The sequence below is a fragment of the Apis florea genome, unplaced genomic scaffold (genome assembly GCF_048593485.1).
Source record: "Apis florea isolate Af1SG1 unplaced genomic scaffold, ASM4859348v1 contig_3203_pilon, whole genome shotgun sequence".
Lineage (NCBI taxonomy): Eukaryota > Metazoa > Arthropoda > Insecta > Hymenoptera > Apidae > Apis > Apis florea.
Window position 1 is genome coordinate 5,270,500 of NW_028256723.1, and position 21,426 is coordinate 5,291,925.

General features: G+C 20.5%; 3 protein-coding genes across 14 annotated transcripts; 2 read left to right on the forward strand and 1 right to left on the reverse strand.

Annotated features, from left to right (window-relative positions):
• Positions 1-600: 600 nt before the first annotated feature.
• Positions 601-6,137, forward strand: Nap1 (Nucleosome assembly protein 1). 5 transcript variants are annotated; one of them, XM_086911272.1, is made up of 9 exons: positions 601-737; positions 2,190-2,353; positions 3,294-3,586; positions 3,931-4,081; positions 4,251-4,388; positions 4,532-4,679; positions 4,763-4,882; positions 5,231-5,344; positions 5,567-6,137. In XM_086911272.1, exons 2-9 carry the CDS (start codon positions 2,201-2,203, stop codon positions 5,575-5,577), a joined length of 1,128 nt encoding a protein of 375 aa, XP_086767398.1. In that variant the 5' UTR covers positions 601-737; positions 2,190-2,200; the 3' UTR covers positions 5,578-6,137. The 5 variants fall into 5 exon arrangements, with proteins under 5 accessions (XP_086767398.1, XP_086767396.1, XP_086767400.1 ...); XM_086911273.1 differs by having other exon boundaries at positions 733-1,165; XM_086911270.1 differs by having other exon boundaries at positions 5,231-6,137.
• A 929-nt stretch (positions 6,138-7,066) lies between these two features.
• Positions 7,067-10,072, forward strand: LOC100866927 (N-acetylglucosamine-6-phosphate deacetylase). The gene is made up of 7 exons (XM_086911283.1): positions 7,067-7,578; positions 7,818-8,092; positions 8,197-8,326; positions 8,383-8,471; positions 8,555-8,699; positions 8,986-9,162; positions 9,280-10,072. Exons 1-7 carry the CDS (start codon positions 7,344-7,346, stop codon positions 9,465-9,467), a joined length of 1,239 nt encoding a protein of 412 aa, XP_086767409.1. The 5' UTR covers positions 7,067-7,343; the 3' UTR covers positions 9,468-10,072.
• Positions 10,073-10,258: 186 nt separating this feature from the next.
• On the reverse strand, positions 10,259-21,268 carry LOC100866341 (uncharacterized). 8 transcript variants are annotated; one of them, XM_086911275.1, is made up of 18 exons: positions 21,062-21,268; positions 18,091-18,233; positions 17,938-17,995; positions 17,783-17,853; positions 16,300-16,476; positions 15,878-15,976; positions 14,814-14,912; positions 13,911-14,009; positions 13,477-13,575; positions 13,265-13,363; positions 13,032-13,130; positions 12,831-12,929; positions 12,625-12,726; positions 12,017-12,115; positions 11,816-11,914; positions 11,639-11,743; positions 10,987-11,246; positions 10,259-10,621 (listed from the first exon to the last, which is right to left on the reverse strand). In XM_086911275.1, exons 2-18 carry the CDS (start codon positions 18,194-18,196, stop codon positions 10,538-10,540), a joined length of 1,854 nt encoding a protein of 617 aa, XP_086767401.1. In that variant the 5' UTR covers positions 18,197-18,233; positions 21,062-21,268; the 3' UTR covers positions 10,259-10,537. The 8 variants fall into 8 exon arrangements, with proteins under 8 accessions (XP_086767401.1, XP_086767402.1, XP_086767405.1 ...); XM_086911276.1 differs by lacking the exon at positions 21,062-21,268 and adding an exon at positions 18,406-18,654; XM_086911279.1 differs by lacking the exon at positions 12,625-12,726.
• Between the last annotated feature and the right edge of the window lie 158 nt (positions 21,269-21,426).

Below are 21,426 nucleotides of genomic sequence, written 5' to 3' on the forward strand. Positions count from 1 at the left end.
AATGAAGTGGAACTAGGAATAAAATATGTATTACCAACGTAGATAGAAGTTAAAACTCAAAAAATTTACGATGTTATTTTTTATTTTTTTATTAGAAGAAAAAATGCAATATATTTTAAATTTTTATTCTAATTCAAAACAGTTTAAAAAAATTCTAGTTATTAGCTTGAATTTTGTATATAATTATTTATTGTATACAATTTTTTTTTAAAAATATAAAGAACGTATCTTTTTCAACGACAATATTAAGCTACATTTACAATTTTTTTGATATTTTGACAAAATTTATAAAATTATAAGATTAAAATCATTATTATAAGAAAAAAGAAAAAGATTTATTATTTATAATTTTTTAATTTACAAACATATTTCATTATAATTTTGAAATTATTTAAATCATTTTAATATATTATAAATTAAAATTTTTTTTAGCAAAATTTTTTTTATCTAAAAATTCAATTAATAAATTTCATGAAATATTTTATTAAGTAATCGTGAAAATTAATTTTTCTTTAATCTTTACTATGTTAAAAAAAATGATTAACTTCGTATTTCAAAAAATAAAATAGGGATTTTTTGAATCATATGATTGTAACGCTTAACAAGAAGAGAAAAGGATAGAAGAGGAACTAATTTCGTATTGTGCGACTTACTACACGAAAGTAACGATACAACGACCGGTTCGTTGTCCGTTCTGTAGTCCGTTCTTCTTTTGTGAACAGCTTCAGTCTTGAAAGGTATGTTTGTCGTTGATTTTAATGCTTTTATTTCAATCTTTAAACATTTTGAAATAATGTTTTTACTTAAAAATAATTGTATTTTATTTTTTTAAACCTTCATGCATTTATAACCCTGAAAATTATTGCTTTTTTCATTTATTCCATGTGCACGCTCTTTGTATGCAAAAATTGAACCTTACGATAGTTTCGTGATTTCTGTACTGTTCTATATTGTTCTATTAAATATGTAACAAAAGAATAGAATGTATAATAAATGTGACGTAGTTGAATCTAACAAATAGTTGATGAATTAATGTGATTTCCGCTTTTTTTACGGTCTTTGCGTGTTTCATCAAATAACCTTTTTTCTTTATGAATATGGTGACTTTCAAATGTCAGTTCAACATTATACCAAAATCAAATCAAATTGGGAAAATTCATTACGTGTAAATATTTTAAAAAAACGTATATTCGTTCTCAGCTATATGTAGATAGGATTTACGATATTTTTCGTGCATGTTTAATGGATAATATACCGCAACGTGCAACAGAATTTTAATACTTTTGTGCATTTATGACTTTAATCTATGCTGTATTCTTTATTCTGAAATTGATATTCGATATTTATTTTATATTTTATTCTTTAATATACTTGTTTTATATTTTATTATTTTTATATAATTTTAGATATATATAATCATTTTTTAAAATATTTTTTTTTTTAAATATATGTATATATTTTTTTTTATAATTTTTATGTTTAAATAAAAAATATTGTTAATCTGTAATTGATTGAAATATGTTCTTAATATGAATATCATAATTTTTAATGTGATTTTAAATATAAATATATTTTATTGAAATGGAATATTTATTTAGTACTAGATATTTAATAATATAATTTATAATGTAACAAATAATTTGAAATATTTATTTCATTCTTTAATATAATATGTATATGTATAAAATCTCTTACACTATAATCGGTTGATTTAAATTTTAATAAAAAAATTATTTTATTTAAAATTAAATAAATTATACTTATTATACTTGCATATTTTATATATTTTTAAGTTAAAAAAAAAGAGTTTTAAATAGTTATATTTTTTTCATAAAAGATATTTAAATTATTTCATTTTTTACATATGAAATTAAATTTTGTTATATTTTAAAAAATTATAATAAATTTAAAATTTATTATATTTTATATATTATATATATTTTATATATTTTATTATATATTATATATTATAAAAAATATTTTTATTATATTTTTGTATTACTAATAATAAATCTTAAAATAAATTATATAAAAATACAACATTACTTATTTCTTATTATTAAAAAAGAAATTTAAAAATTTTTAATAAGTTTATTTTATTTGATAACTTTTTTATTTATTATATTTTTCTTAATAAAATTATTTTTTTATTATGTAATTTTTTTTACAAGTAAATAAAATAAATTTAGATTATAGTACTATGACAACTGATCCAGAGCGTGCTGGAGATAATAGTGAAATGGAATCTGTTGAAGATGAAGACGATAACAAAGCTCCAGAGCTTTTCGCTAAAGCTTTAAATAGGTCTGACATGTTAGCTGCTCTACAAGATCGTACTGCATCTGGAATAGAGGTATTCAAATTTAATATTATGAATTATAAACAGATTAAAAACTTAAAAAAAGATTTTTTTATAATAAAAAAATGATTATAATCATAATTTAAAATTTTTGAAATTAAAAATAATGAATACTATTTAACATTTAATTTCATATAATGAGACTTTCAATATTGAGATTTTGATTATTCAAATTTACTTAATATAAACTTTCATATCATATAAAATTATTTACATATAACAATATTATATATATATATATATATATATATACACATATATATACAGATAATTCATAAAAAAAAATAAATATTATGCAATATTATGAAAAATATTAACTTCAAATCTTAATAATTAAAATTATCTTACATTAATATGATTGGTTAATATTATCAATTTTTTAATTAATTAAAAATATTATAAAAGATTCCATACAAAATTAAAAAAAATATTAAAATTTTCAATGTTATTACTATAAATTTTTAATATCATAATTTGCTTGATTGTATGTATATAATTTTGTTTTGTATTTAATTATATTTCATTCCTTTTTTACTTTATTTACGTTAACATATGTTGTGAAATTTTTGCTTGATAATTGACTAGTATAGATTATAATATGCACTATAGTAGATTATATCATAATGTTTTTTTAATTATTTATATGTTAAATGTTTCATTCATAGTCAAATCAAATACTTATAATTAAAATACTGTTTGTAATATTTTTTAATTTTTTATTATATCTTATATCTTTCTTAATTAAAAAATTAAAATTTTATAAAATCGATTTAAATATTTTGCTTTGAATTAAAATAATTAGGATATCATGTATTAGATAAATATTATTTAGATGAAGTATATACTACTATACTATTATATTCATCATATTAATCATTTTGATATTATAAATAAAAGAAAAAACACTATTTAAAAAGATATTTTCAATTTTTAGCAAATGCAGAATCTTCCAGCTCCTGTAAAACGCAGAATTAAAGCTTTGAAACAATTACAATTAGTTACAACTAATATTGAAGCAAAATTTTATGAAGAAGTTCATGCCTTGGAATGTGCTTATTATAAAATGTGTGCTCCTCTTTATGAAAAAAGAAGTGAAATAGTATCTGGTGTTTATGAGCCAACAGATGAACAATGTGTATGGGAGAGTGATGATGATGAAGAAGGATTAACTAATGATTTAAAAACAAAAGTGAATCTCGAAGATGATAAAGAACAGAAAAAAGAAGAGTATGATCATTTTGTTTTTATTAAATATTATATTTATTTCATTTTTATTGTTATTATTCATTACATAAATTTTCATTTAAAAATGTGCACTCAATTTTTATTTCAATCATTTCTTGTTACAAAAGAATATTTAAAACAAATAAAAAATATTACAATTTCTAAACAATTTTATTAAGTTGTTTAAAACACTTTCTAAATAGATTTCTTATTATATTTTCTATTCTAATTTAATTATGCCAAATTAATTTTTATTTCAAAGATTTCTCATTCTAAATTATTTGAAAAATAATTAAACATTAAAAATTATCCTTTACATTGATTTTTTCATTAATAAATTATTTTAGAGTTGAAAATGAAGATATTAAAGGCATCCCAGATTTTTGGCTTACAATATTTAAAAATGTTGAAACATTAGCTGATATGGTTCAGGAACATGATGAAGCAATACTCAAACACTTATATGATATTAGAGTGATATTTCTTGATAATCCAATGGTAAGTTGGAAAAAATATATATCATTCAATTGCTATAAAATCAAAAGATTTTATATAATTTACATACATAATTAGATACAAATATAAATCTTATATAGTTAAAAATAATAATAAATAAAAAATATGAAATAAAAAAAAATTTCATTAAAGGTAATGAGATTTTTTATAGGGTTTTGTTCTTGAATTCCATTTTGCGCCAAATGAATACTTTTCTAATTCAGTTTTAACAAAGGAATACATTATGAAGTGTACCCCTGATAAAAATGATCCTTTTAGTTTTGAAGGACCTGAAATATATAAATGTAAGGTAAATATTGTTTTTAATTTCAGTTTATATGTTTATAAATTATATCTATATTATTTTTTATTTTCTAATAATTTATTTGAAAAATATTTAAAATTTACGATATATGTATACATATATATATTTTTTTTTAATTATTTCTATAGGGATGCGTAATTGATTGGAAGAAAGGAAAGAATGTTACAGTAAAAACTATAAAAAAAAATCAGAAACATAAGTCTCGAGGGTCCATAAGAACAGTAACAAAAACTGTTCAGAACGATTCTTTTTTCAATTTTTTCAGTCCACCAATTGGTAAAAATACACAATATTTCTATTTTATATTTTATTTTCATATTAAAAATACATTCATTATTCATTATAAACTATTCTTTTAGTGCCAGAAGATTCTGAAGCAGAATTAGATGATGAAACTCAAGCTTTACTATCCAGTGATTTTGAAATTGGTCATTATATTAGGGAACGTATAGTTCCTAGAGCTGTATTGTATTATACAGGTATTTTATAAATCAAAATACATATCTCTATATCTTTTTATAATAAATTATATTTTATAATAAAAATTATAAAATATTTAGTTGTTTTTTTAATTATAAATATTTTATAATTTTTTTAATTTTTTTAAAAATATTTTTTATGAAAATAAAAATATTTTTATTTCAAACATTAATTAATTAATTATAATTATTGAAATGAAAAATATACATTTTTTTATACTTTAAGCATAAAAAAAATCAAACCAAATAATTTATTAAAAAATGCATATTAATACTAAATTTAATTCAATAAAATATTATTATAACTGTAAAATCAATAACAAATAAAAAAAATAACCAATATTTTAGGAGAAGGTTTAGAAGATGAAGATGAAGATTACGAAGAAGAAGAAGGTGATGAGGATGACCCTGAGGAAGAAGATGAAGACGATGAGGAGTCTTCTCCAAATAATGCACCACCAGGTGGGAAACAACAGGGAACAGATCCTAATGACTGTAAACAACAGTAGAATTACATACAGATTAAACTAAGAAAAAAAATGTCCGTGCGTACAGTAAGCGACAACATACATACACAAACACTAACGAAACTTGACCGATAACTGCCTAGATATCCTGCACCAGTGGCTCCAACGTAATCCTGTTTGTATCAATCATCTAATCATATCATATCTCCTATTCCAGATCAAGCCTAGACTCTTCGACATACCGGTGAAAAAAAAATTATGCGTATCCTCCCTTTATCCAACGTTGACGATGAATAGAAAATATGGCTTATTAACAGCCTAAGATTTAATGTCATATAAGTATAAATGAATTGCGCTCTCCGCTCCACGTAATCATTGTCATTTTTAATTGCTTCATTTTATACTATTGTTACGTTTATATACAAACAAGAAAGTTAGTTGAATTTTTTTTTAAAACGCACGTTGACCTATGAAGAAATTTTTGGGTACTGTTAAAGCATTTTTAATACAAAAATTGAAAAAAGCAAACAGCAGACAGCGCTTTGTTTCTTCTTATCGTATAACAAACATATAGTGCCATTTTCCTCTCCTGTTTTTTTTCCTTCCCTCTCTCCCTCCCTCTCTCTCTCTTTCTCCCCCTCTCCCCCTTCATTTTTTTTAAATTGTTATTCTCCTTTAAGTTCTTAGTATTCCCTTAAGTTACATAAAGTCTTTTTATATGGTTTTATACTAAATTGTTTTCATTTCAATTTGTTATGAATTTGAATTATACTGGATTTTGAAACTGATCAAACTTGTATGTATTACCTTTATAATAAGTTTTATAAAGTTTCACGAAATACTTCGCATTTAAGATTTATCTATTTAACTTAAGTAAATTTTGATAATATTAAAAAGGTAAGTATTAAAAAATATATATTTAAGAATTTTTTTTTGTTATATTGAGTGTTATTTTTTGTATTAAAAACAAGAATTATTTAAAAATTATAAATAATTATTTATTGAATATAAAATTGTTGGACATTTTTGAAAATTTTAGATATTAAATAATGCAAACATATCGATTCAGATATATAAGTAAAATGAAATGGAGATAATGTGAAAAAATACAATTAATCAATTAGTAATATTATATTACTGTATTATGATTGTCATCGAATCTGTAATAAAAAATTTAAAAAAAACGTATTTACATGATTTTGGATATATAATTGAATTTATTAAAATTTTATCGCAATATAATAAGTAGTCCATTATATATTGAGATATGTATGTTATAAAAGAAATTTTTTAAACTTTTTATCTTGTATATCTAATGCGATAACTTAAATAAATATTTTAAACTCTTAAACACTTCATTGAAATATTTGATTTTAGATAATTGATACTACGATAAATTAAATTAACTTGAAAAATAAAATATTTTTATGTATCAACTTTTATTTTTATTTCGTTATCTAGAATTTTTGCTAGAAAAATGTATTATATTTTTATAAATATCTTATAATTATATAATTATATATGTCCTTTTTCTAAAGATATAATAAATTTATTTTTTATTTTCTATTTTTAATTAATACATTTTTTAAAAATTATGAAAACTATGAATGAAAGACAGATTATTTAATTTGTGATAATATTACTTTTTATTTAGTGAAATATTAATTAATATTAAGATATTTCTATCGATTTTAATATTTCTTTTTCTTTAACAACAGAAATATAGTTTAGATAATTTTAAAGATATTTTAAAAAATATTTTCTTACATTAAATGTCAATGAATATAAAATGCAATTTTCTGAAATAAAAAATATATTGAAATCACATTCAGTGACATCTTTGAAGCTGCATGATAATTAAATTTACAGGTCATTGCTACTTGACTTTTGTAATTTAACGGAATGATAATTTTACTTATGACCGATAATACAATACTGAAGTGTATTGATAAGTATTTTTTCTTTTTTTTAAGCAAAGATAATTGTGCATTTTGATGCGAATGATTTGTGAAGTTAACATGTCTCAAAAAGATCAACAAATTTTAAAACAGTTTTATAATTGTTGCATTTTACGTGATGGAAAAATTTTAAACGAAGATTTGTGGGTTCGTGATGGGAAAATTGTAAATCCAGAGAAAATTTTTTATGATGAAAAAATAAAACCAAATATTAGAATCAATTGTAATGGAGCGTTAATTTCTCCTGGGTACATTGATCTTCAGATTAATGGTAAATCAATAATAAAATAAAAATATAAAATTTATTTTATTTACATTTTTTGCAAATTTTTTTTTTTTAAATTTTAAAATTATTATCAAGAAATTTTTATTTTTGAATAAACATTACAACATTATATAAAAATTAAATAATATCATGTTAATTTTAGATAATAAATAATAATTTAATTATATTGTAAAAATTATTATATGTACAATTATAATTTATAATTATTATTTTATTTATTTTAGGCGGATTTGGCATAGATTTTACACATAATGTTAACAATGTACAAGAAGGAATTAATAAAGTAGCCAAAAAATTATTAGAATTTGGTGTAACATCATTTTGTCCAACTTTGGTTACATCACCTAGTGAAACTTATCATAAAATAATTCCAAATATTAAGAGAACTAAAGGTGGAAAACATGGTGCAACTATATTAGGTATTCATTTAGAGGGACCATTTATTAGTCCATGTAAAAAAGGAGCTCATTTAGAATGCCACATAAAACAATTTGAAAAAGCAAGTTTTACAATTATTTTCAATGTGTACATTTGATATTGTGTATTTTAAACATTTAGGTTTTTATTAATATTTTTTATTATTTATCTCAATATGAATTTTAGGGTTACAAGTCATTAATTGATATCTATGGAAGTTTAGAAAATGTGAGTCTTATTACATTGGCACCTGAACTTCCTAATACTCAGTCTGTGATCATAGAATTATGTAAAAGAAATATTAAAGTTTCTCTTGGTAAGAAATAAATTATCACTATTAATTTAATATCATTATAAATTTAAATATTTTAGGACATTCTGTAGCAAATTTGAAAGAAGGAGAAGAGGCTGTAAAAAGTGGAGCATCCTTTATTACTCATCTTTTTAATGCAATGTTACCAGTAATTATATAAAATATGAGAATCAGTTTCTGTTTTATGAAGAATGTAATATTATAAAATAAATAATAAATTTATATTTATAGTTTCATCATAGAGATCCAGGATTAGTTGGTCTTTTAACATCTGATCAAATTTTCCCTGGAAGAATTATCCATTATGGTATAATTGCAGATGGCATTCATACCCATCCAGCTGCATTACGTATAGCTCATAGAACTCATCCTGAAGGTATATTTTTTATTATTATTATTTATCTTCCACACATATGTATATTTATTCAATCATTCTTATTCTTGAACTCAATTTTTAGATTTTTTTGAAATTATTTAAATCATGATAATATATAAGGTTACTTGAATTTTTTTATATTATAATATTTATCTATGTAATTCTAATTTATCTATTTAATATAATATATAATTTAATAAATAATTAAATTTTATATTATATATTTTATATTCATATAAAATAAATATAAAAATTTTTTAAGCAATTATTTAATTTTATATTTTAGGATTAGTTCTAGTTACTGATGCATTATCAGCATTAGGATTAGAAGAAGGAGTACATCAATTAGGACAGCTTAAAATTGAAATACGCTCGGGACGTGCATATATTGCTGGAACAGATACACTGTGTGGGAGTACAGCGGAAATGTCGAAATGTGTTCGCCATTTCAAAGAAGTAACAGGTAGTTCAAATATATATATATATATATATAATATTTATGTCATATAGATTTCCTTTATTTATTAAATTAATTTTTTTGAAAAAAAATTTTATTTTTAATAAATTTTCTATTTTCTAGGTTGTTCAATAGTAGAAGCTTTAGAAGCAGCAACTCTTCATCCGGCAAAAACTCTTGGTATTGAAAGAACGAAAGGAACTTTAAACTATGGGGCAGATGCTGATATAGTAATGTTAGATAATGATTTAAAATTATTGTCAACTTGGATATCAGGAGAATGTGTTTATAATAAACACAAATGCTGTTGATGAAATATATTATTTGAATAAATAATTCGAAATGTGATTCACGAAATTATCATATTTGAAATTATTGTTAATATTATTTGAAATGGTAGCAGAATTGGTTTTATAAATACTAATTGTTTAGAAAATTGTATAAATTGTATAAACATTCAAATTATAACATTTATATGTCTCAAATATTACAGTTTTTTTGCACAATGACTGTAAATATTGTTCTAACTATATTTTGTTCATTTATGTATTCGTATTATATATATATTTTGTATAAAAAAATTTTTAGAAATGTATATTTTATTATATATATGGAAATTAAATTTAAGTTTTATTATTGATGAAATAAAAGTGAAATATATTTATATATTTATAACAAGAAACAAAAAAGTTTTTATAATTTTTGTCATGAAATTAAAGATATTCTACATAAGATATAGATAAAATATATATCCATTCTAAATAAAAATTAATTGCATTTATAAAATATTTAAGTAAGAAATAGTTTTAAAATAATACTATTTATAATAAAATAATACTAAAAATTTATATTATTTATTAAAAAATGTTTTTAATTAAATTGTATATAAAATATAAGTTTAGTTTTTTTTATAATATTTATTTCGTCTTATTTTCAAAAATCAATATAACATACAATTAAAACAAATAAAAAAAAATCTATTCATTACTATTTTTATTCATTTCATAAATATAAATTTTATGTGAAAAATATTATCTATAATTAATGTTATCTGTATTCATAATTATCATAATTTGTACCAGAAATAAAATTATATGATTGATTTAATATATTTAATAATATTTTTATCTTTATTTTTAATAACATTTTAATATTTAACAACACTAATATTTTAGTTATGTAATATTTTGTAGTTTAGCAAAGCGTTAGAAAATTATTTCATGTAAAAAATAGTTATTTTTCAATGAGATTTTATGTTATTATATTATTATATTGCTCATTGTTTTGTTATATTGCTATTTTGTTATATATTGCTCATTATATTATTAATTTATTTATAAATAGAATAATAATTAAAACTGAATTACATAAAATTCTTATGTTAATAAACGGTGTCCTTCAAATTGCATATATACGGCGAGTGTCTAATACCAAATGAATGTGCTGGAGGAATATCAAGAATTACCTGCAAAATAAATATTTCATAAAAAATTAATGCTATAATATAAAATTCAATCAAGAATTATTTTCGAAATTGAATTAAAATTCCAAAAGTATTTTCCAATATAAAAGTATTGAGATTCTTAAAATTCATTAATCAAAATATTTTTATATATTCATTTTATTAAATTTATCTTTGTATTCCAATTTTTTATGCTGAGATTTTCCGGATTTCTATCCGATACGAATCCGTATTTTCGGATTTTTATATATCTTCAAAAATAACAATACAATTTATTCAAATGAAATCAATTAAAAAAGTTTTAAAACTTTTGAATTGTTTAGTTATATTAATTATATTAAAATCGATTAGAAAAAAATTAAAAATACTTTTTCTGGACAATGTGCACCAGGTCCTGGAATCTGCGAATGATCATCAGGCAGTTGATAACGAGCACTTATACTATAAGCAGGACTTTTTATTCTAACTGTATCCGGTTTAACAGCTTCATATGTCCCAGGTCCAGGAACTAAAATGCGATCATCAGTAGAATCTTTTTGTCTACCGGATATTGAATAAGCTGGTGCTGTTTTTTTATCTCCTTCCTTTGTTCCGCCGAGAGTAGAAGGAATATTATAAACATTTGGAGCTAAAACATAATAAACGTAAAAACAAAATATTTATAATATTATATTAATTAACAAAAGTTAATATAACTTTTTTAATGATGTAAAAACTAAAGTCTTCTTTTATAATTACGATTAAAAAAATTATTACTATGATAATTATATAATATGTATTATGATTAATTTAATTAATTTTGAAGTATATATGAAAAAATTTGTTTTTCTTAAAAAAAAAATATTAAATAGTATTATATTACAAATACATAACAAGAATATATTATCTTGAATAATAAATGCTACTTTCATAACATATTTATATAGGAGATTTTATGGGAAAAATGTGCAATGCAAAAAAGAAAATGAGATAATAATAATAAGAAAATAGAAATAGAATAAGCGAATCTTGTAAGTTTACCTGGAATATCATTTGATCTATTTATATTTGTTCTAAGACCAAAAGTAAATTGCAATGCTTTTTCTAATAAAAGCATAGCTTTCTCTGGACTATATTCACCAGGACCTTTAAACCAAATATTAAATCTATTTAACAAATACAAAAAACAAAAAATACATTAAATTTTATATACTATACCTGGTATAGAATTTGTTTCACATATTTCAGTCTTAACTCCAAAACTATATTGGGGTGATTTATTTAAATTTACCTTTTCAGGATGGTAACTTCCTGGAGCTAGATTTTTATAATATTAAAGCAAGTAACTTCTATATATTCTACTTATAAATTTTATATTTAATAGACAATAGTATAAAAATAATACTTAATATTACTCACCAGGTATATCATTATTTTTTTTTAAAGATGTTTTTAAGCCAAATGAATATTGTGGCGATTTATCTAAATTGACTTTTTCTGGAGAATAAGTACCAGGAGCTACAAAGTAAAAAATAGAATACTAATGCAATGTTAAAAAATATAACGAAAAAATATTTGAATTTATACATAAATTAAAACATAATATAATACATGTTATAACATATATAATCAAAAAATAATTTTATAATTGTAAATATCATTAATGATTTTTATTTACAATATTTTTATCTTTTTATATGTTTATGTACAATTATTTAAAATAAAATATATAAAATTTAAAAAATATTAATATTACGTAAAATTTATATTATAAAAAGCTTGTAATTTTAAAATTAATTATTTAATTAATTAATATTTTTAGCAATAATATTAATTGCAAAATTATAAAGTTATAAAGTTATAAAATTATAAGCAAGAAAAAGAAATTTGTAAAAGAAAAAAGCAGAAATTTTTCAAGATATGTTTCAAAATAAAAATTGGAATATTAGAAGCATAAGATTTTTATTAAAAAATGTTTTAAATTTTGGAATAGCTGTTATTAATAATTTGTTAATCAACACCATTACCTGGTGTATCCCTAGGCTTATCCAAAGGTTTTCTATTACCAAAACTGAAATAAGGTTTATGTTCCAAATTTACTATTTTCTCTGGATAGTAATCAACAGGGCCTACCAAAGCAATCAAAACATTAGTTATTTCTACAGAATGTTAAAACCTATACCAATGAATTTTCAAAATAAGAAGCTCCAGCAATTTACCAAATTAAATTCACCTGGATTTTCATTGAACTTTTTTGGTAATCCTTTACCAGATAAACTGAATTGAGGACCTTTATCTAAATTTATTTTCTCAGGACTATATGTTCCTGGTGCTATTAGAAAAATTAAATATAAGAAGACATTAATCTAAAACAATAATATATTAAATAATAATCAATACGAAAAACATTTAAAAAAAAATAAAAAACGTTCACCTGGATTATTGTTTGGTTTTTCTGAAATCCCTTTCCCATACAAACTATATTGTGGACCTTTATTTAAATTTACTTTCTCAGGACTGTATGTTCCAGGTGCTATATAATAAAAAAAAACATAAATTCTATCCAATAAGAATTTAATGTTAATTAGAAATTTTTATATAATTAAATAATAATAAAATAAATAAATACAAAATAATAAAGAAATAAGAAAAATTAATTATACTAACCAGGGATATCATTTGGTTTTTCAGAAAGTCCTTTACCACTTAAACTATATTCTGGACCTTTATTCAAATTTATTTTTTCTGGACAATAATCTCCAGGTGCTATAGAAAAATAATAAAAAGGTAATAAAGTAATTAATTTTTTTATAAATTTCTTTACTGATAAATGAAAAAAAAAAATAATAAAAATAATAGAATAATTTTAATATTTGTACCTGGATTAGTATTTGGCTTATCAAGAAATATTTTTAATCCAAAAGTATATTGTGGTGCTTTATCAAGATTTACTTTTTCAGGAGCATAAGTTCCTGGTGCTAAAAATTCATTTTTACAGAATTATTAGATATTCAATATGATATTTAATATCATATTGAAAAGCAAAATTTTTAATTTTCAATAAAAATTATATTCATAAAGAATATATGCATATATTTTTAATTTTAATCCAATAATTACAGATTAGAGTTTTGGATTTATTTTTTAGGAAAATGGATTATAATTTAAATTTTCATAAAAAAATCATTTAAATTATATACTTTATTTGAATTAAATTTTTCGAAATTATATATGTATCAAAGTAAGTAAATAAAATGAGCGTATATTGATATAAAAAAAATAAAAAAAATTGAATCTTTCCCTTTGCAATTACCTGGAGTATCATTTATTTTTTCGAGAGGAGTCCTCAGTCCAAAAGTAAATTGCGGCGTTGTATCCAGTTTTACTTTTTCTGGACAATACGTACCTGGTGCTGAGAATAATTTTTTTTTATAATTTATTAATTAGATAATTTATGAAAAAATATTTTCTTTTTTATTTTTTTACATATTTTTACAAAATACTTAATTTTTTTATAATGAATATATAATTTATTTATAATGAATTTTTTAAATCATTTATTATTTTATTATTTTATATATATTTTATACTTTTATTTTTTTATGTTTTAATAAATTATTGAAATTTTTTATACTAGGTATATTATCAGGTTTCTCTACTCAATCTTTTCCAGAGATGTATTAAGGAATTGAAATTGTATTAAGGATCTTTTCTAAATTGATTTTTTCAGGACAATACAAACCAGGTATATATATAAAAATATATATATATATAAAATAAATAAGTTAAAATATGTGAATGGTAATTATGATTACTAAATATTATTACAAGTGCAGAATAAACATAACATCATACATATCATCATAGATAAGATGAAGTGCAAAATAAATCTCTATATTATAGATAAGATCTCGTTTATGATCTCTTATATGAAATATATTACTGTGTGTTTATCAAGAAAGAATTAGAAATTAGAATTACTATTTCATTGACCAAACAAATATATGTTAAATTTATCATAAACTTATATTTATTAAAATATTTAATAAATTTTATTAAATTATACAATTACATTATTGAAAAAGTAATAAATCTAAATTTATTATGGATATTTTCTGTTTTTAGAGAAATTACTAATTTTAATTTTTGTCAATGATTCAAATAACAGAAGTTTGGTTAACGAAATTTTAATCAAATGTTATAAATTTTTGATTACCTGGATTATCGCTCGGTTTTACGAGAGGAGGCCTAACTCCAAAACTGTACTGCGGTGTATTGTCCAATCTTACCTTTTCAGGATGATAAGTTCCAGGTGCTAATATTATAATATACCAATATTAATTACATTTCTTTTCAAAAATAAATAATAGCAAAAAAATAATAAAAATGAAAAATATATTAATAAATATATAATATATTTCATAATGATTAAAATAAAAAAGAGAAAGTTTATAAAATAAAATTTATTATAAAACAATTTGAAAAATATTTTTCTATAATTATAAAAAAATGTATTAATATTTTTTTGTAATTTTTTGTTAAATAAATTATAATATAATATTAAATAAATATCAGAATTGCATGCAAATATATCATAAGCATTGTTTTTATTAATACTGATCTATCTGCAGAAAATATGTAAATATTTACAAAAAAATTCAAATAGCAAAGATGCGATTAATCATCAAACTACAATTGCAAAATAAAATAAAAAGCTAAACAATATTGTCGTTATTTAAAAATCTAAGAATACCTAAAAGTTTATTCTTCGAACATTTAAAATTGCGCTTACGCAGAAATCTCCATTCTAGGCAATTCCTACAATCAATGGACAGTCATGCAACACGATATTGATTTTTTCAAGAAATTCACAAATGCATACGGAGTTAATAAAATTATAGAAAAATACATCTAATTTAATAAAATTAATGTATGCGTGATTTTTTTAATTTATTGTAGAAAATGTGTATTATTTATGATAAATCTCTGTTTTAAGAAATGAAATTATTTTTTATCATTGACTTCTTTTTATTCTAATATTTTAAATTAAAAATAAGAAAGAAATTTTCTATATAAAATTTTCTATATATTTGAGTATTAAACGAGATAATTTAAAACAGTCTTATTTTAATCTCTTAAGTCTTATTTTTTTCAAAATTCAAAAAATTGATTATCAATATTAAAATATTGTTATTTAATTAGCCTCTGTAAAGATATAATATATATAATATTATATATATTTATATAAGATTTATATATTATTTTGATATACTTAATTACCAGGTATATCGCTTGATTTGTCCAGTACAGGTTTCAAGCCGAAACTGTACTCGGGCGATTTGTTGAAATTCACTTTTTCGGTGCAATAGTCATTTGGCGCTACGATTAAGATGATATGATTATCATCGGTATTTATCATAATAAGTTTTAGATGAAGTTGATAACGAAACATGCAAGAAAATGCAACAAAAATTATTCACCATAATTTTTCACAATTACAAATTATTCCAAAAAATCGATATTTTATTTTTCTTTTTTATTTTTCTCAATCACATTTTATAATATTATCTCTTTATAATTTCATAATTATTATAATTTATTTACTGGGTTTAAAAAATTAAGAAAATAATTTTTGTTTCTTAATATAAAATTAACTTTCCTTAAATCTATTTTATTGCAATATATGTATACGAAATACTTACCAGGTGTACAATTAATTTTTTCAGTTTGAGTTTTCATGCCAAATGAGTATTTTGGTGAGTGATCCAGAATAATCTTTTCTGCCTTTTCTGGATTATAATCACCAGGCGCTGGTGTGATTTCCTGTTTCGTGGATTTCATGCGACTATGTAATGATGATGCTGGTGCTGCATCTTTTCCTACATCAATGGACAATTTTATTAACAATTTTTTCAAACTTATCAATAAAAAATTAACGAAATTTAAACATTAACAAGAAATTTGATAAAAAAAAAACAAATTTAGAAAATTGATTAGATTAAGACTTAAAATATTTATATCACATAATATTTAATTAAATATTTGATAGGATTTTAAAATATTTACTATCTATTTAATATCTATTTTTTAATGTTTTTGATAAAAATATTTTTCAATATGCCAAAAAGTCCATATATCTAATATATTATTTATTTTTTGTTTAATAACATAACACATTATAACACATATAGAATAAAATAAAATATTTTAATAGAAGATATCTATAATATCAACAGATCAAATTTTTACAATAAAATAAAAAAACAAATTAATAATTAATATAATAATATGTTTCATAAATGAATCTTTTTAATTTTAATATTCTTTTATAAAATAAAAAATTAATTATCGTACAATTATATAATGTCGTAAAAATTCGTTAAATATACTATGATAAAAAAAAATATAAATATTATCAAAAATTTATAAACGTGCAATATTAAAAATTTGCTCAATATTAAAATCGATTTATTCAGAGGAAAGTAAAGGAATTTCGTGAATAAGAATCATTAAAAGCGTACGAAATATTCTTACGAAATATTACTATCCTGAAGTTTGATCAATACTTAATTAGATATAGAGAATAGCATTATCCATACCATTCATTTCTTGTTTTCACAAAATTATCAGTTCATTTATATTTCTTTTAGTAATTTCTTAGTAATTATATTTCTATTTTTACTTATGATTCGATTATTAGAATTTATATTTTTTGTTTTAACTTACAACTTTTTACAATTTAGAATTCGTTTGTATTTGCGTGAACGAATAATATAATCGAAAATTCATTTTTTATAAAGGAACACAATATAAAAATCATATATTTTTTCCAAAGAATATAAATTTTACATATCTTTGCGCATATTTGTATTATAACAATAATTAATAAATTGCATCTGTAAGTTTGGATTGTTTTTATATATATATATATTTACATATTTAATTATATTAATACATATATTTCTGGGAGAATTTTCCTTGGATTCAGTAAAACGAGTAATTAAAATAATGTATCATAACACAAGTTTTTTTAAATACTTGACACTCTTAATTCCTCTTTGTTTAATTGTTATTATCTACTGATAATTGCGATTATCTTTATTAACAAAGATAAAAGATAAGACTATAATTTTCTGTATCTGTAATAGCTATTTTTTATTGTTTAACACGAATATGTTATCTTACCTTTCGCGCTAAGTCCGAAAATATTGTATTGGCCAGGACCTGGTCCAGGGCTATCATTTTTCGTTGCATGTCTAAAAATATGTAAAAATACAATTAAATTAAATTTAGTAAAAATTATTAATAGAAAATTAAAACCAGTAATCGAATTTATGTACCTGCTTCCAAATGAGAAAGCAGGAGCTCTACCTCGTTTGGAATCGGGGACAATTTTTCCTAAAAAATTCGTATTTTTTTTTTTTTTATTTGAAATGTTTTTGTTCATTATATTAAATTTTAACAATAATCATACTCTATGTCCAAATTATTACCGATCAACGGGGGTAATGTTACACAAGCAGGACCAGGACTATTGTACTCTGCAGCAATAGGACCTCTCCTCTTTGTTGGTGTCCACGGTCTTTGTGTCATACCCATGTTTTTTTATGACGTATTTACTTTTACCTTTCCTTTCCTAAAAAAAAAAAAAAAAAAAAAAAAATAAATAAATTTTTCCTTCATATTTTTTGAAAGAACGAAAAGAAAATTTCTATATCTAATTTTCAATCGGGTCATCCCGATATTTTAAAAAAAATATATATGCTAATTTTATTTATTCGTTTAATATCAAGTTAATAAAAATGTACCGAACATATGCTTTTTCTTGTGAGAAAAGAAGAAGAGATTTCCTTTGAAATTGTGCAATAAATACGACTTTGAAAGATAGTCCACGAAAGAAACGACTCACGAATAACCATATAAGAATATGTCCATGGTGGATATATCCAGAATCGCCCACCATTCGACATTGGACTGAATAAGACATGAATATAACAAATTGTATAGCGTACAAATAAGCCAAACAAATGCAGGTTAAACGGAATGACTCATGACCCACTTATAGTATTTTGTTGTTCCATTCGCATATACTAACGGCATAATAATTGTAATACGATCTTTAAGTGAATCTAGATTATAGAAATTTATTAATTAATTATATTTAGATTTATTATTATATAATAAAGAGAAATTTTTGGGATTAATTATTGAAATAGATATAAAATGTTTTATATTATTGTTACCATTATAGTGGAAATATCTTTTTCATCTCGATGATATATTTATGCTTTTCGAGAAGAATTTTGCTTTTAATTTAAAGAAAAATATATCGTGTTTTATATATCTATCGAAACAAAATCGAAGAAAGAGAAAAAATTAAAAAAAAAAAAAAAAATGAAAGAAAAAATGATGATGCAATGATCAAATATATATTGATGTGCAATTGTTAAAAATTGATCTAAATTGGCAATAAATCTTTCTTTATTCGATGAAGGCAAAAGTGATCGTCACGTGACCGAATTAATGTCTTGAAATTATACGAGATATTTTCATAATTATCAAGAATCAATCATTTAATGGAACATACCCAATATGGCAAAAGCCAGAGACTCTTAGTCATTCTCACATATTATTATTTCTTATAATCTAACTAAATGTGCAACAGGCAAAGAGAATTAAAGTTTATCTAATTAACTATCATCACAAAATTAAGATAAAAAGATTTCTCTTATATTCTCTTATATTCGATTAAAAATATTCGAAAATCAATCAATATATAGAAATTAAATAATATGATAATAAGATAAATAATAAGAATTAATAATTACTTCAAAAATTGAGCATACAAAAAATGATTTATTATTTCATAAATTTCATAAATTCTATCATTTAATACTAATGTATGCTGTATATAAATATTAGTTAAGTTTTTTTTAATATTGCTTATTATTTATATTGATATTTCATTATTTATTATTGTTTTGATATTTAAAAATTTTTAATTTTTTAAATTCTTTATATTTTCTATAATGTATAATGAATATTACTATCACATCAATTAAGATTTCTTAAAATTGTTAAATTATTAAATAAAGTTAAATTATTCAATTATTAGTTACTTGTCATTCATATTTAATCATGAGATGAATCAGAATTAATACAAATTATAGATTATATATTACAAAATTTTATATAAAGAATATGTATTTTAATAGAAATATTAGTTATTGGATATTAATGTTTTATTTACAAAAAATAAATTAAAAGCAAGTAAATTATTGAGATTCTAATAATATTATATAATAATATTAGCATATTAACATGATAAATAAATGTTAACATACAGTTGATTATAAAAATATCCATTATAAATTAAAAATTTAAAATAATTGATTAATAAAATTTTTTGTAAATTTAATGCTTTTCCGATTTCTTTTTCAATACTTCGCAATAATATATTGGAATTAATATTTAATATTTATAAATATATTTTATATCCTTACTTTATTTTATCGAAATAAAAATTCGAAAATTTTTTATAATATTATAAAAAAATAATACTTATTTATAGTATTTAAGTAATTATATTTTTGCTTATCTTATCGATAATATTTATTTAAAAAATAAATATCGCGATAATTTATATATTATATATTATTATAAATTATTTGCATATAATATAATATATCAATTGATTTTTATCAAAACTAGTATTATAAATTACGATTTTTGCTTGTATAATGTTACAATTGGCAAATTCATTAATGCAACGATGATATAATATTTATTTACATTACATGTTATTCAGAATTACTCATCGTAAAGATCTGCGTAATCAAAACTAAAATATCTTTGATGATTGTATAAACAAGGTTTTTTCTGTGAACAAAGTTTGAAATTTAATTTTTTATTGATTGATTGTTGAAATTAATTGATTCTTATATAGTGTGTGAATGAATATTTGTATGAATAAAAAAATAGAAGAGAAGAAAATTATTATAAAATTATATAATTTTTTTATAAATATAATTAAAATTTAATTTTAATTAAAAATATAATTTTAACTATATTCTTACATAACTTTATTACAACATCTATTAATTGATTAAATTTTTATTGGTTTAAAAGATAAATAATATAATAATGATGTAATAAATAAAATTTTAATTATGATTGTAATAATTATAAAATAATATTATATTATTATTTTTAGTAATCTTCAATTTAATAATAACATTTATCATTTTTATCATAAATCATAATGTAAATGAACTTCGTATTTTATTACTATTTTAAAAATTAAAATATGAGTTATATTGAAATATAATTGATCTTAAACGGAATATTTTATAATTCTTTTAAATTTTTGAAAATATTTAATTCACGTATCAAATATATACTGAAATAAATGTATTAAAAAATATTAAATATAATAAAAATAGTTAAATGTATCATAATATTTACCTTGATTTTACGAAACGTATTGAGAAAAAGTAGTAGTTTGTTGAAAAAAACCGTGAACAATAACAAAACTGACAGATCAACTTGTAAACTTTTTTACAAATATTATAGAAATAAGCACCAAAGATTGTCGAATACCTGCACCCGAGAAATGTTTCTGAGCGACTGAAAATTAACACACGCTATCGTAACATGTGCTTTAGTATCCCTACTACGCGATCCTTAATATTATGATTGAAACTATTTGACGCATGCGCTTTAGTTATTCTTTATAATACAAAAATATTCTTTATAGTATAATATTAAATTTTTATATTTTATCCCTTATTTTCTAAACAATCCTTGCAATTGAATTAAATAATACATTT

What these genes read in the sequence shown, in the direction of transcription:
- Nap1 (XM_086911270.1), top strand. Translation starts at nt 2,201, where the DNA reads ATGACAACTGATCCAGAGCGTGCTGGAGATAATAGTGAAATGGAATCT. An exon ending in AAAGAACAGAAAAAAGAAGA is followed by an intron (nt 3,587 to 3,930) that starts GTATGATCATTT and finishes AAATTATTTTAG; the next exon opens with AGTTGAAAATGAAGATATTA. An exon ending in TATTTCTTGATAATCCAATG is followed by an intron (nt 4,082 to 4,250) that starts GTAAGTTGGAAA and finishes GATTTTTTATAG; the next exon opens with GGTTTTGTTCTTGAATTCCA.
- LOC100866927 (XM_086911283.1), top strand. Translation starts at nt 7,344, where the DNA reads ATGCGAATGATTTGTGAAGTTAACATGTCTCAAAAAGATCAACAAATT. An exon ending in CATTGATCTTCAGATTAATG is followed by an intron (nt 7,579 to 7,817) that starts GTAAATCAATAA and finishes TATTTATTTTAG; the next exon opens with GCGGATTTGGCATAGATTTT. An exon ending in CCATTTCAAAGAAGTAACAG is followed by an intron (nt 9,163 to 9,279) that starts GTAGTTCAAATA and finishes TCTATTTTCTAG; the next exon opens with GTTGTTCAATAGTAGAAGCT.
- LOC100866341 (XM_086911275.1), bottom strand. Translation starts at nt 18,196, where the DNA reads ATGGGTATGACACAAAGACCGTGGACACCAACAAAGAGGAGAGGTCCT. An exon ending in AAAAAATAATGATATACCTG is followed by an intron (nt 11,915 to 12,016) that starts GTGAGTAATATT and finishes ATAAAAATCTAG; the next exon opens with CTCCAGGAAGTTACCATCCT. An exon ending in GTGCACATTGTCCAGAAAAA is followed by an intron (nt 10,622 to 10,986) that starts GTATTTTTAATT and finishes TTTATTTTGCAG; the next exon opens with GTAATTCTTGATATTCCTCC.